At 39.4% G+C, this 16,895-nt stretch overlaps 1 protein-coding gene across 1 annotated transcript in view; it reads right to left on the bottom strand.

Annotated features, from left to right (window-relative positions):
- Positions 1-16,895, bottom strand: part of Phlpp2 (PH domain and leucine rich repeat protein phosphatase 2) — a 67,617-nt gene that overhangs the window by 48,245 nt on the left and 2,477 nt on the right. The window contains exon 2 of the mRNA XM_005073033.4: positions 10,643-10,926. Within this exon, the coding sequence (XP_005073090.1) occupies positions 10,643-10,926 (284 nt within the window). The remainder of the gene's footprint in view (positions 1-10,642; positions 10,927-16,895) is intronic.

Raw genomic sequence — 16,895 nt, forward strand, 5'->3', positions numbered from 1 at the left:
GGTTGCCCTCTGATCTACACATGTGTGAGAACACACAGTACACAGAATGAATAAACGTAATTTAAAGTGTTTAAGGAGAACTTACAGCATCCTGTCAAATGGATCAGACTTGCTCTATATTGTCCCTCTGAATGAGACCAATGAGAATTCACATTGGTAGATGTGGTCCAAATAGGATGAAGAATCTTAATACATCAAGATGCTCAATAATGACAATATCACTTGTCACAGGCATAGAGCACACCTGTAGAAATCAACTTGGGCCATATGATCAGTATCATTCTCTTACAACTTAAATTTAAATAGCTAAGTTAAGACATTTTCCAAATATAATGTATATTCTCCCTTAACACTACTCCTTCCAGGATTCAGAGTTCATTGTATTTCAATACCAAAATTCTACAGGATGATTTCATATTCATAATTAACCCATTTCATTGTTTTGGAGGGAGTACACATGTAGAGATGGTTTCAAGAGTCTGGGTCTCTCCTTCCACCACTATATCTAGGAATCAAATGCAGGCTGTCAGGCTTGTGGGGCAAACGCCTTTACCACTGAGCCATCTTGCTGACTCCTGTAACTATACTTTAAAGCTAACTCTCTCACTTGCTCAATTTTCCTATTTTCTCTAGAAAAGAGAGTGAAATGGAAACATTCTAATTCTGATGTACTTTGCATGATCAAATAACCAGTCCAAATAAAAGCTTTGCGGATTTGGGAAACCCTCCTTATATATCATTCCCACTGAACAAAAGCATTTTCCCAGGTTACATGAAAGAATTAAAAGAACCTCCACATCTGCTGTCATTAACAGAACATAAATTAGTAAACAAGTAATATCTTAGAAAGTGCCAAAATGAGCAAAGTGAAAGACTAATCCCATTTACTCTTTAGATTCATTTGCCTTAAAGGGTAGAGAATATGGGGGAATGAAAGGAGGTAATATGCCTACCAGCTCAATTTTTTTGTTGTTGTTGTTCCAAAGTTTCAAAAGTTTAGCAGGCTGGTAACTAGCTATTTGTTAAATCTTTCACAAATCGAAGAGAAATTATATGCCAGAAAACAGCTGTGGTGAATGGATACAAAAAGTTACGATCAGCACCTGAACCACTTCTATCACTCCTCTGAAGGGACAGTGAAACAACTGATCCCTATAAACTTGAACATGCAAGTTAGCATGTAAGTTAGCACAGTAACAACACCAGTTAGCAAGGCAGGCATTGATGCCAATAGTGTTTCTGTGATTTAGTCATTCTAAACAGTGCTCCAATTAAGACTTATGTAAGAGAAGTGCACCTTTCAGTAAATATATTTCCTAAGAGTTCTAGTTAGGGGTTAAAAACATGACTTAGTGGCAAGAGTAGGACCCCTGGGTCCAATCCCCAACACTGCTCCCTCCCCAATCCAAAATGAGTTCTACACAGACAGGTTGTTATAAACTGCAATCCCATCTACAGTCCCAGACAATCCCTACAACCCAGGTAGAGGCAAGAGGATCATGGGTTCCAAGCAAGCCTGGAATACACAGGAAGAACCTGTTTCTAAAACAACAAACAAATACGGAGCTCTAGTTGACTGTGGGAAGCAGAAGCACACACTATGAAAATCCCATGTAAGAAGTAACACACTCACTAAAAGACTTCAACAAAGCACAGCGCTGAATTCAGACTACAACTGAACCCCCAGTCACTTCTCATGATAAAAATCTGCAAACAGCAACTGACAATACAGAAAATAATTCCAATCACACTAGAAAGGATAATTCCTACCTCATGCTATGCTAAAGGTATCTCTGGTATTGCAAAGTATTACAAAGCCACGACTTTTTCAGAAGTGTCACAAGAAGTTCAAAGTGTCACAAGAAGTTCAAAGTGTCACAACTAGAACACAATGACAGTCCATTTAAACTTGTGTCTATTTCATTACAAAACCAACCAATCTTTTTTATTATTTTTTTATTTTTTTTTGGTTTTATGAGACAGGGTTTCTCTGTATGTTTTGGAGGCTGTCGGTCCAGCCTGGCCTCGAACTCACAGAGATCCGCCTGACTGCCTCCCGAGTGCTGGGATTAAAGGCGTGCGCCACCACCGCCCGGCCAAATCTTTTTTTTTTTTTTAAAGAAAACTGTATTTGCTATTTGCTGATAATTTGCTAAAATAATTTATGCAGAAATAACTGAAAGCACTTCATATGTCAATTCACTCCATGGACCCTAAATGGTTGTTTTAAATGCCCATATTTTATTATATCTTCTATACCATCCCTTGAAATATACTTTGTTACACATCACAGTTGTGTCACAAAGAACAAGGCTGGCCTTGTCCCTGGTTCCTAGAAGGCAGATTCCTAGGAGAGTCTTTGTTATGGACAGGCCCCTTAGATAATCTGAGTTTATGTTGAGAAAGTGACTCAGGATGGGACCCTGCCATCAGAACAACCAACCATGTGATTAAAGAGTTGGGATTCTAGGCCAACCTGACCCAGATGGTGAACCAAAGGGGCCAGATACTGGGTTAGTCATGTGGACACTGATCTACTCAACCAACCCTTTTGTACAAAGCCCCAACAAGGTTCTGTAGAAGCTCGGAAAAGCTTCCTAGTTGATAAAACACTTACTTACTTCAATGTGGTTGGAGGGGAACAGGCGTGATAGTCCACAGACAAAAGGCACAGAAGCCTGGAATGGAGATCCTCCCAGACCTTGCCCTGCTTCTCATCAGTTGCAACTCTGGTTTGCATCCTTAATATCCAGTCATCCTACAGTACTTTCCCCACTTCTACTGAGTCTTCCAGAGAACCACTGAACTTGAGCAGCTCATGGGAACTTGCAATTTATAACTAGTGATTCCGAAATGCAGGTGGACTGGGGACCCCTGAAGAGCTGCTCCATTCTGAAATATCATTCCCTATGTGTTTGTGTGTTTACAATTTCATACATGTACAGAATGTATCTTGATCCAATACATGTTCCCAAATAAGGGCATTCTTGCTTGACCCATCATGCCCTTTTGTTTTCTTTTTTCTTTCCATTTTTGTTGCTTTTATTTAGCTTGTGCCTGTGCATGGGGCGGGAGTGCAGGCACACGCATGGCACACATATGGAGGTCAGAGGACAACTTGCAGGAGTCAGTTCTCTTCTTCTACCATGTCCTAGAAATCAGCTGAGCCACCTCTCCAGCTCTCCTCCTCCCTTTTTTTAAATATAATTTTTATTCCTTCCACAGGAAAAAAAATAGAGATACTCTGAGCCAAAATACATGCTGACTTTTTACTGTGAAAAGGTTTTTTAAAGTATAAAATTGGGCAAAATGTTTTAATATCAGTAAATTTTAAGGGATTTCACATACTGTGACGCCTTCACTGCCCACAAACAGAGACTAAACCCTTAATTTCTCAAGTCAGCATTAATCCTGGTGAGTCCAGTGTCAGAAGGACACTGCAGTTAACCAGATAGTGTCAGAACAAACAGTAAGAGAGAAAAATCACTGCTAATCAATTAAACTACCAAACTATCACCTGTCATCAACTGTAAGATGCACGCTGACTTTCTAAGTATTAAAATGCAAGAGTAATGTCGGGCAGTGGTTGCGCACGCCTTTAATCCCAGCATTTGGGAGACAGAAGCAGGTGAATCTCTGTGAGTTTGAGACCAACATGGTCTACAGAGCTCAAGGACAGGCTCTAAAGATACAGAGAAACTCTGTCTTAAAAAACCAAAATAATAAATAAATAAATTAAATGCAAACGTAAGTTTTAAAATAAAAATTTCACTGTTTTTGTAATATAAAGCACAGTGCATATTGATGTGTGCAGGTATATGTATGTGGTGACATGTTCACATGTATGGTAACCAAAGGACAACATGGTACTGTTCCTCCAGTACCATCCTCCAGGACCTTTTTATTGAGAAAATCCCTCATAAGCCAAGACTCACCAAGTAAACTAGAATGGCTAGCCAATGAGCTCCAGAGATCTACCCATCTCCACATTGCTAGCGCTCAGAACACAAGCTGCTACACCATGCCCAGTTCTGATACATGGGTTGGGGATCTAACTCAGGCCCTCAGACTTGTATTTACTTCTTTATTTGGTTAGTATTTACAGGCAAGAATGACTGAGCTAGCTCTGGAGCCTAACACATTTTCTCTTTTAAAGTCTTAAAATAGTACTGAAAGCCAGGCATGGTGGCACACACCTTTAATCAGCAAATGGGAGGTAACAGCAGGAAGTAGTTGATGGTAAGTGACAGTCCTGGTCAAGGTCACTCTTGGCAACATAACAAGTTCAAGGCCAGCGTTGGCTATGTAAGGTATCATCTCAGAAACAGGGGGCTGACATGTGAAATACAAAGACAAATCTTTTCCCTTTTCCTCTATATTAGTAATAGTCTGGTACATATCCAGAAACAGAATCTCACTCTACTTCAAAATAAGGTAAAGAGGAAAGGGAATTTAATTCAGTAGTAAAGGGTGTACATCTACAAAGCCCTAAGTTTGATTCTCATCACTGCACTGAGAGGGAAAAGAAATAAAAGAAAAGGAAAGGAAAGAAAATGCATGTGTATATCTAATAGGTATGTATCTATCTATATAAAACAAAGTTTTGATGACTTTTAAGAAATCACTAGCAGTGACAGAAAGATTAGAATTCAGGAGCCCAAATCCCTCCAACGTTATCTTCTGCTATAAACATCCAATTAGCTCTCAGAGTTTACCTTAAAAAGATAGCTATCAAACACTTGACCTCTTAGTCATTTGATCACTAAGAATAAAAGCAGATATAAGACAGGGAGTCAAAGGGCAATCTATTTATGTATGCTCTTATTACAACTTTTCAGACTAAAGGGAACGATTACACTAAGCTTCGTGGATGAGTCATTTGCTGCTTAAACGGCTCAACAGAAAAAGGCTAGGTCAAAAAACACAAAGTAAAGACCAGTCTGAGAGGGAAATATTTTTGTGCCAAATGCAGTTTTGCCAGTGAACTACAGGAACATACATCCAACCCTAACTCTCTGGGTCTCTTCACACTTACAAAACAAAAGGAAATAAATGTTCTCGATAACACCCATTGGAAAGCTCCTGGCTTTGGGGACAAGATAACTTGTTGTGATATACATTTGAGATATTAAACTTTTCTATTGCCTCCCCCGAAAAGCTGGTATAACTTTCCAGCAGTTGAGACACAAAAAAGCCCTGCCCCAACACAATGGATATGAGAGTGCTATTTGGTTGGGCACCCTTGTTTCTTTCATTAGTAGATGACCTCTTTAAAGGGTCCTTCAAATGCTACAATCCTGAAAATTTATAACTCTTCTAGTATACTGAGTCACAACCATCTTAGTCCCTGTTCTATTACTGTGACAAGAGACCATGACCAACTCCTTTCTTTTTTTTTTTTTTTTCTTTTTTTGGTTTTTCGAGACAGTGTTTCTTTCTCTGTGTGTAGCTTTGGCTGTTCTGGAACTCCCTCTGGAGACTAGGCTGGCCTCGAACTCACAGAGACCTGCCTGCCTCTGCCTCCCAAGTGCTGGGATTAAAGGAGTGTGCCACCACTGCCTGGCTGACCAACTCTTATAAAAGAATGAATTAACTGGCAGCTTGCTTACAGTTTCAGAGGTTCAGACCATTATCATTATGATGGAAAACATGGCCACATGCAGGCAGGTGCTGGAGAGCTATATTCTGATCCATAGGCAGAGAGAGACCTCAAAGCCTGTTCCCAGTGACATATTTCCTCCACAAAACCACACCTCCTAATCCTTCTAATCTTTTCAAATAGGGCCATTCCCTGGTGAGTAAGTGCTTTATTTCATTGATACTTAAAATGCTATGCATCATTTAGGAGCTTAGTAGGGCTACTATCTCAAAAGTCAAGAGTGGTGACAAATGCCTGTGACCCCAGCACTCAGAGGGCAAGGCTAAGGATGGAGGACTGCTGTGAGTTGAAGGCTACAATGAGCAACATGGAGAATGCTTGATCAACTAAGACTACATAGAAAAACCTATCTAGCAAAAACCAACAGATCAAACAAATTAGAAGTATGATCTCAGACTATCCTATATCTTCTGAATCACAATCTGTATTTTTAACAAGTACTGGTATCACAGATGTGTGCCAACACACCCAGCTTTACTAGGGGAGGGGTGGGGAAAGCCAGGTAATGGTGGTGTACGCCTTTAATCTCAGCACTTGGGAAGCAAAGGCAGACCAATCTCTGTGTTTGAGGCTGGCCTGGTATACAGAGTGAGTTTCATGATGGCCAAGGCTACACAAAGAAAAACTGTCTCAAACAATTTTTGTACAAGTAAGTGATATCTTACTTGTACAAATAAAGCCTGTCTGAAGGTCAGAGAATAGAGCTTGCCACTAGCTAACAAAGAGGTCTGGAGGTCTGTACAGACAGACAGGAAGTGAGGTAGCTGGCCAAAAACAGGATATAAGCAGAGAGAAACAGGAACTCATTCTCTTGTCTGCTGAGATGCTAAGGAGGTAAGGTGTGGCAGTGGTTTGCTCCTTCTCTCTGATTTTTCCTCTATATCCGACCCTGGGTTTTTATTACTTAGACCAATTAAGAATTTCATTTACAAACAACAAAAACAAAAAACAAAACAAACAAAAAAGCAAAAACTGTTTTAGTGTGTAGGTGTACACACGCATCATGGTATGCATGTCCACTATGTGAGTACCAGGGATTCAATTTTTCAGGCTTGGCAACAAGTACCTTTACATGTTGAGTCATCTCCCTGCCCCCAGCATTCGATTTTTAAACAATTTATAATATACCTATAAGATATAATAGCCTTAAACTATCAAAACTGGTGTCTAAAGTCAAATTCTTAATAACAATAAAATTAAGATGATCTTATACTAAAAGAATTATAAGAATATAAAACTGAATATATGATATGAGCTCAAATATGCAATTATTAAAACTTATGTGTGTGATTATCTGGTGAAAAAAAAAGTTGCCAATATAAGTTGTGAGGATGGAATCTCATATTCTAATAGAATGTCAGGGTTCAAACTACAGTTCAACCACTTTCTAGCTGATCTAAGAATAATCTCTCAGATATCACTTACTATGCCTACACAATAGAAACTGTTTCCTTCACAAGACTGGATTTAATGAGGTAATCTACATAAAGCATACACAGTGAATATTGTTATTTCTCTTTATGCTTTTTCATTTTCCAGAATTTCTTCAACGAGCAGTGATCAGCAGGAAAGGTTCTCAACAACAATGCTGCCGCAGCGATTATCAACTACTTTCCAAAGGGCTACTCTGAAGAAAGGACCTACTCCTGATTAGATAATAGAAGACCAACTCAAGCAATTAACTACTAAAGAGATCAGAAGAAGCAAACATGATAGGCAGTAAAACTAGATAGGGGGAGCTGCTGTGCCAGCTGCTCTCCTCCAAGACCTTTTACTCTGAAAGGGGTCCATCAGGCACAATGAATGTCAATCAGTCACTTCAACTGCCTAGCAGTATCTGCCTGACCTTGGACCCGTCACCGAACCATCTCAAAGCATCAGTCTTCCTCACATGAAAGGAAGGAGACTGAATCAAAGTTCTTGTAAAGATGCGATGAGAAAATGAGTATATGCTAACAGCACTGACTAGCACAAATAAGCACTTAAAGTTACTTGAGACCAGGCAGCCTCTTCCTCCTCCTTAAATGTCGAGTCTGGAGCTCTTACTCCATTCTGATCATCCAAAGTTCAACAGTGTTTTCAATATTTTCTAATAAATTACATCTTCAAAGAGATACTTCACTATTAATTATCAAAGCTACAGGGCTAACAAGAGATAAACATTACACCTTAAGTACAGTTTACATTCTCATATGTAAATAAAGTATATCACATTCAAATTCTTAACTAATTGCACAACTACTGGGAACAAAGTAATGGAGGGGTGTTTCTTCACATTCCTGGCATCTTCTAAAGCAAATATCAGTAAATGAGTAAGTCATCTGCCTAAATAAGTAAGCACCATCCACCACTACCTGCTATAATATAGGTCAAGGCTTTCCACCTGATAAAATTAGATCAGAAACAGTATTAAGATTTAGAAGAGCCTAAGGATCACCCAGTCTGATCCCTTTGTTTCACAAAAGGATTTAGGAAATGTAGTTAACTTGGAAACAGAGAAAACATTCAAATGCTAAGCTACTTTTTCAGGATTTTGTCCAGATCCTAAAAGGAATACACAGTAACCGTAGTTCACACTTAAAGAGGCACCAGCTTTTGGCTCAGCTAAAGGTGTTACTATTACCACACCTCTGAGGTGTGAGTAGCTTCACTGCTCCATTACACCTCAATAATGCTCAATTCGCAGCTTGGAATTCTTTCTAGGAAGGACAGAAAAGTGTAGTGAAACATTTAAAGGACTAATGCTTTGGTCTTTAAGTTGAATTAAAGAATTCAGATACACTGTATAAAACTACAAGACTGTTTTTCTTCATATTTATATAAAAATTTATGACAAAAATTAGTTTTACACTTGTGTAAATATGTTCAAATTCACTAATTAATAAATACTAACACAACAGAATGGCAAAATTCTTATTTGAGCCTGTTATGGTGGTGTCCCCACCCCCTTTGACTCCAGCATTTGGTAGAAGTAAGAAGGATCAGGAATTCAAGGTCAGTTTCAGCTATATGAGACTTTGTCTCAAAAACAAACAAAAACCTTCCAAAAGACTTGGAAAGTGATTGTCTTTAAAAAGTTGACTTGACGATTCTCTAATTCTAAAACTGTCAACAAAGGTTAGAAGCACAGCTCAGTACACAGTGCTTGTCTAATATGGTTGAGGCCTTGGGTTTAAACCCAGAACCTTAAGTAAATAAATCATAAACAAACCAACAAAAACTGAAACTATTATCCTTTATAAGCAAGTTCAGATCATTCAAGAGTATGTGTCTGCACTTATATATAAAACTTAATGCTACCTGGTGGTGGCTGCGCATGCCTTTGATCCCAACACTGGGAACCACCATGTAAATGCTAGGAAAAGAACCTAGATCCTCTGGAAGAGCAACCAAATGCTCTTAACTGCTGAGCAATCTCTCCAGCCCCATATTTTTTATATTTTAGATGGACATATAACCTCTATGAAGAAGTTGAAAATATTTATCAAAATTATAAATGATCATATCCTTTGACCAAGAATACTATACTTCTCTCTGGCTTACCCTCCAGAAAGACTTCTCTGTGAGATAGCAGGTACAGAGGAATTCAACAGTGGCACTGTCTGCTGTGCTAAAAACAGGCAGCAGGTTAATATTCCATAATGAGAGATTAGGGAGATCAGCTAAAACTATGGTGACCCATAAAGTGGAATAGTCATGTAGTCATTAAATAAATCATATTTATATAAATATGAATATGAAGTCAATAGTGTGTTGTGTACAGCATCATTGCATTTAAAATGTGGATATAGAGGCATGAGCATGTATGCGCTTGAATGTATAAGAACCTGATAATAACAATGAAAAGGCCTCCACAGCTAGGGAATGGTGCACAGAGAAGGACTTCTCACTCTGCACCCTTTCGTACACTTCAGTTATTTTCTAGTTACACTTCCCCAAAAGATAACTGTGAAAATGTTTACATTTGTATATAGGACCTATAGTGTATTCTAAATAGAAAAACCATCAAGTTTTCCTTGTTTATAGTGTTAAACTTGACAATCATAAACTAAGAGACTGGGACAATGCTCAGTGTGTAAAGTATCTACCACTGGACCTGAGTTTGGGGCTCCAGCACCCATGCACAGGCCAGGTGTGATGACTGATGCATGCCTGAACACTAGCACTAGGGAGGCACAGACTGGCGGATATCCAAGGCTCATGGATCAGTCTGTCAAGCAGTTGATAAGTTCCAGGTTGAGCAGCTATCTCAAAAAACAGGGATTGGAGAGATGGCTTAGCAGTTAAGCACACTTGCTGCTCTTCCAGAGGACCTGAGTTAGGTTCCCAGCACCCAGTCAGGCAGCACATGTGCACACGCACACATACAAACACATACACCTCAACCTAATTAAAAATAAAAATAAATCTTCAAGGGCTAAGATATGCCTGCTCTCCCAAAGGTCCTGAGTTCAATTTCCAGCAACCACATGGCAGTGCACAACCATCTGTAATGAGATCTGGTGCTCTCCTCTGGCCTGCAGGCAAACATGCCAACACTGTATACATGATAAATAAATCTTTTTTTAAAAATCTTCAAAAATAGAGGAAGACACGTGACATAAACCTCTGGCCCTCTACATGCACATACATAAACATGTGGATACACTACATACAAAATGGTAATTAAAATCATTAAGTATTCCAAGGACAAATCTTGTTCATGCCATTGACCCCAAATCATCATCAGTTACAGAGTATGATCATAATCCTAAAGCCCAGTTCCAATCAGAAACTCGGGTTACTAATCCTACAAAAGAATCACACTGTTAAGACTCAGAGCTAGCTCAGCTCAGTGTAACACTGCATGTCTACAATCCTAACACTTAAGAGGCTAAAGCAGAAGAATTGTGAGTTTGAGACCACCATGAGGCACAGGGGACACTCTTGACTCAAAACAAAACATCAACAACAACAAAAGGACAAAAAACCCTCAGACCTCACCTGACCAGGTCTCCATGAAGCTGTAGATAGAGACTTTCTCTTCCCTCTCCAGCACATATTTCTGACGCTGGTGTCTCTACTGTGCAAAGGACCAGATGTAAGTCAGAAGAGGAGGAGGACGTGGAGGAGGAAGAGGTGGTGGTTGTAGTGGCAGTGGTCGTGTCTGCTCCATAAAGGTAAACACAGCCTCTCTTCACATCTTCTCTCAGCCAGTCTCTTTCTCGAGAACCAAACCTACTTCTTCTATTCAAACAATTTCTTCCCCCATTGTGTTTCATATTTCTCTAAAAAAAATACCAAGAGAAAGAAATCATAAACAAGAACATTTGTCTGAATTATATGTGTTCAGTCCTTACACTCGAGCATCCCTTGTGTGGTGGCTAATCTTCGTTGTCAACTTGACTACATCTAGAATTAACTGAAACCAAGATGCAGGGCACTCCGATGAGGGATCTTCTTAAACAGATAAGACCCCACCCTAAATCTGGGCCACATCTCGTGGCAGCCCTCATAAAAGGACAAGTTTGTCTACCCTGTTCCAGTAGCTGGTGTTAAATACAACTTCTTCAGGATTCCAGCAGACTGAACACCAGCAGCTTTTCAGGAATCTTCCCAGACTCCAACACTAGACTGGGACTGCTGAGACACCCAGGCTCCTGGGCTCAACAACTACCAGATCTCAGCCTTTCACTGAGAGACAGTCATTGCTGAACTATCTGCACTATATAATTATCAATATATAAGAATCTGTCTAATAAATCCCCTTTAATAACAGTTTTATCAGCCAGAGCTGATACATCTACTTTAGGCCTCCATCTATCATCTCATTTGACCCCTTTTTGTTTTCAGGAAAGTGCTAACAAAATATAGATATACTACCTGCCTTGGGCAAACTTTAACATTTTGACTTATTTATTTCAAATCTGTTCTGGGCTGAATCTGAACTAACCCAAGACTGAGTTTCAAAGACTTGTTGCTGGCTAGTCATAGAGAAACACACCACTATTCCTAGCATTCAAAGGGAGATGTAAACAGATCTTTGTAAGTTCAAGGCCAGTCTGGTCTGCAAATTTCCAGGCAAACCAGCACTATCTCAACTGTCTCAAACACACACACACACACACACACACACACACACACACACACACACACAAGGTTATAGGCCAGCCCTTCCTTATAAGGTGCTTTCTATCTCGTGATTCAACATGATGTGAACTCCAGTGGGCATAAACTCTGCCTTCTCCTTCCAGATGGCTTGAGACTCTCTAAAACCATGAGCCAAAATAAACCTCGCTTCCACTTTGTTTCTATAGGCTATTCTGTCTCAGCAATGCAGACATAACTCACACATCATTATTCTAAAGAACAGAACAATAAAAGTCAACCATATATGTACACATGCCAACAAATGTATGTTACAGTGTAACAGGAAGGAAAGAGCAAAAGAAAAGCTGAATATAAAGAATGAATGCTGGTAATGAATATGAGTTTATATACACAAGGAAATTTTTTCTAGTTCTAATTCTGTCATAGTTTTGTTTTTGGTTTTTTGTTTGTTTTTGGTCTTGGTGGTAGATAAGTGCATAAAACATATTCAATACTGAAAGTGTAAAATTTAATGTGACGTTTCAAGTTTCTGTTTTGAATGCCAATTTTCACTGTATAGTCTTTGGGTCTTGTTAATTTTGATGTATGATTTTTTTATTTTAAAAGTTTTTTTAATAGTAAAAAAGATAGAAATAAGTTACTAGTTCATTTCAGATTGAATCTGATACATACAAACTAAATCTTGCACACAAAGAAGTGAGTTGATACAGCCTCCTCACTCTGATCTGGCAATACAGACTTTCTCAACCTCACAGTCCAAATAAACGCATGGAGCACTAAGCACAGACTCATCACACAAATATCCTTGCCATTCCTGGCATGCTTCAAAACAATTACTGCTGGTATTTTATAACCACAGTATGTGAGATTCATATACATACTGTGAAGTCAAACTATCTTAAAGCAAAACAACTGTTAGGAGCCAACATAAAAATGTCCAGCCAGGCACGGTGGGGCATACCTATAATCCAGCAGCCAGGCTGAAGAGCAAGGAGGGTTTATAGACTGTAAGAACAACTTTGCCTACGTAAGTAAGCTCCAAGGCAGCCTGGACTACATGCTGAGACTATTTCAAAACACAAACAGAAATGAAACAACAACAAATAGTTTTTAAAAGTCACCATTTGCCTGTTGTTTTCACAATGGGTCATTTCTAGTCAACAAAAAACGAACTCTCCACTGACTTCCTGCTGCCCTTTGCTGTGTTTCAGTCCTCTCTAGCCATCTGTGTCCCTGAGCACGTTAACCATTCCACCACTCTGTGGCATGTGGAGTACATCTGCTCCATCTTATCCACATGCTCTTACTCTCCAAACCTCTGGTGAGATGCCGGTTCTCTTTGGAGCCTTCCCCGGCTCTCACCCATCTCTACCATCAACAGTTCTCGTTCTCTCTCAAGAGAACATCTTCACCTTGAATATATCTTCACCTTGAATATACTTCTACTACACACACATAACCATGAATTGTAATCATTTGGCTTCGAAATCTCTTCACCCCCGAGACCCTTGAGAGTTTTTTTTACAGAATGTCAGACACAGGTGTAAAGCCCAGGTGACAACACAGGAATTGATACCCAAAATCTGCACTTTAGCTTCATCGATTAGCTATGATGAGGAATTGAATAAACTTAAAAAGGGGGGGGTCAATTTTTGTAACAAACCATATGATCTTTACCTACAAAGTCAAAATAAAGAAAAACACTTTCACTAGTATTCCTCATTAGCAAACAGAGATACATATAAAGAAAACATTAGTTTGACTGAGAGTAAACACTTGAGAACAACTGTAAACTAAGCCAGGCATGGAGACACATGCCTGTGATCCCAGGTGCTGGGAACTGGAGAGTCAGAGGCAAGAGGATCAAGTTCAAGAGCAATGCAGGCTTCATCAGTAAAGAGTAAAAACAAGGGTGAGTAAACAGGTATTCCTACATGTGATGAATTTAAAACAAGGGGATAAATGCCCTTATGGTTTAAATTTAGGATAACACAGGTAAATTAGCTTTTGAAAAACAGTCTTAGGGATTGAACACGAGCTTTGACATACCAGATAAGCTCTTTGCATCTGAGCGACACTTTTAGTCCTAAACATCTCTTTCTGCAGCTCTTCAAGACCTTAGAACTATTCAAAACCATACAGAATACAACCCTGACACAGGTGGGAATGAGGCCTCTTTTCCTACCAAATGCACTTTCCTCCATGCTGAATCTCAGCTTAAATGTCTCAGAATCAATTAAAAGGGCTTTCAAGTGCTCATCTCAAACATACGAGAGCTATCATGTTGTGCCACTAAGAAATTATAACCACTGAATAGTTAACTACCAGCTAGTTTTTAATGAAGACTAACAGGTTCTACGTGACAAAAGGAACATTTACACAGAGAGGCTCTGCACCCCACCCTAGAGAACGAAAAGTAAGCAGACACAATCCACACAACACTGACATGACAGGCTTTTTCAAAGCCAAGCATGATGCACATACCTGTAATGTCCAAACTTAGGGGGCTGAGGCAGGAAGACCACTGAAAGTCTGAGACCAGTCAAACCTAAAAAGTGAGACCCTGATGCAAAAAATAACAATAATAATATAAACAGCAGGTCAAATAATGACTCACTGAGATTCATGGTCTTAGAATAATAGATGTGTGGTTAAAAAAAATGGATATAGAGCCTTTAATCCCAGCACTCAGGAGGCAGAGGCAGGCAGATTTCTGTGAGTTTGAGACCAGCCGGGTCTACAAGAGCTAGTTACTCCAGGACAGCCTTCAAAGCCACAGAGAAATGCTGTCTAGAAAAAAAAAAATGAAGGGAGGGAGGGAGGGAGAAGTCAAGTCCAGAAAGACCCTGAAGTATTATGAACTTTCTTCCAAGGATAGTTAGTTTGAGATGAAGGCTCATGCACCCCATTTTGTCCTCAAAATCACTCTATAGGTGAGGTCAGCCTTTGACTTTTTATCCTGCCAACTCCATCTCCCAAGTGCAAGATTATAGTGTATGCCATCACACCAGCACCTTCCAGAGGATTTCAGCAATCATTTGTAAATGTGCACATGTATTCCTTTAAGACTATACATTTCTTAAAGAACTTTATGTTACCAAAACACTTGTGTTTGTTGGTCATTTCAAGATCTGTCTCTCATCTGCACCTCACCAATATTCATTTAAAAGGCATTGAGAACAAGCAAAGCAAAGACACACAGCAACAATAACAAAGATAGACTGTTGGGCTATTATTAGCCACTGCTAAATTACCTAGCGCTTCCTTCTCAGGAAAGTCTTGCTCTACTGACCAACACATGAGGAACTGCTGGAAAGAACTTAATATTGCAGGTGGCACTGTCCTCTAAGAAGCCTTCAACTTCTAAGAATCAACTAGCATGAAACTGCCCATTTGAAGACACTTTACTTTCTCCTTTACTTTTATAAAAGCTGTTATCACAAATTTACCCAAAAGGGAACACAATTACAAACACGTATCATGTCAAACATGCGTACAAAGACTTACAATTTAAAAGTTAGGGATGGAGAGACAGCAGTTAAAAATCCCTGTTGTTCTTATGAAGGACCCAGGCTTAGTTCCCTGAACTCACATGGTGGTTCATAGCCACTCATAAACCAGGGGCCCTTCTAATTTCCACAGACACCACAATGCAGCACATAAAATCAAATGAATCTAAAAAGAACAAAGTCTGTCTACAAAGCCAAACATTTTAGTGCAGGCTATGAATTGAGTAGCCAGTACTTGAGTTTAACACTTTTTAAATAATTTATTTTTATTTCATGCACAGTTGTGTTTTGTCTGTATGAAGGTATCAGATCACCTGAAACTGGAGGTACAGGCAGTAATGAGCTGCCATGTGGGTGCTGGGAGTTGAACCTGAGTCCTCTGGAAGAGCAGCAAGTGCTCTTAACCACTGAGCCATCATTCTAGCCCCCAAGTTTAACATTTCTAATTCTAAAAATGAAGATAATATATGAGAGTTATGGTCAGTTCAAAGATGGTAAACTATACACAGAAGTCTCACATAGTCAAAACAGGTCTGGCCAATCTTCATCCTTAGTCAGCTCCATCAGAATGTAGAATACCTTAAGGTAAGTTATGTTTCTGCATTCAAGCTTTAAAATAAGGGCTTTACAACAATATCACATTATGGAGTATTTCTAAGGGACCAGGACAATTGTGACAATAGAAAGAGGAAGAACATGACAACTCACTAAAAATGTTTTGGCATTAGCTATTTAGAACCATATATAGTACTCAGGAAGCAAAGGCAGGAGGATGGCTGAAAGTTCTAGATCAACCTGGAATATATAGTAAGTTCCAGACCAGTCAGGCCTACCTAGCAGGACCCCATCTCAAGAAAATAATACCTAATAAGCAAAAACAAAAAATTAGGGCTGAGCAGATAGCTATTGGTAAAGTGCTTGGCATACAAGCATGGAATTCTGAGTTCAATTCCCTGGACAGGTAATCCCAGCATTGGAAGGTGGAGACCCAGAGGTTTACTGGTTAGCCAGACTTGTAGAATTGGTTCAGTAAGAAACTCTGTCTCACCAGGCATTGGTGGTGCACACCTTTAATCCCAGCACTCAGGAGGCAGAGACAGGTGGATTTCTGTGGGTTCGAGGCCAACCTGGTCTCCAGAGTGAGTGCCAGGACAGCCAGAGCTGTCACACAGAGAAACCTTGTCAAAAAAAAAAAAAAAAAAAAGGTAAAGAGCAATAGAGACAGACACCTGACATCCACCTCTGGTGTCCACACACATCACACCATCATGTACATGCACACAAGCATGCACATACACACAACTTTAAATACGTATTTTGATAAAAATATAAAACTATTCTTAAAGAAAAAATAAATCATAATATTCACAAACTAGATTGGCTGTAACTTCCTATCATCTCCTGCTTAACAAAATCATAATCTCAAATATCACAAGAAACATATGAAAACCTTTTTTTTTAATTTATTTAACTTTACTTTATGTGCATTGGTATGAAGGTGTCAGATCCCCTGAACCTAGAGTTATAGACTGTTGTGAGCTACCATGTAGGTGCTAGGAATTGAACCAAAGCCCTCTCGAAGAGCAGCCAGTGCTCATAACCTCTGAGCCATCTTTCCAGAAACGCTGAAGACCTTT

This window comes from Mesocricetus auratus, unplaced genomic scaffold, assembly GCF_017639785.1.
Source record: "Mesocricetus auratus isolate SY011 unplaced genomic scaffold, BCM_Maur_2.0 Super-Scaffold_6723, whole genome shotgun sequence".
Lineage (NCBI taxonomy): Eukaryota > Metazoa > Chordata > Mammalia > Rodentia > Cricetidae > Mesocricetus > Mesocricetus auratus.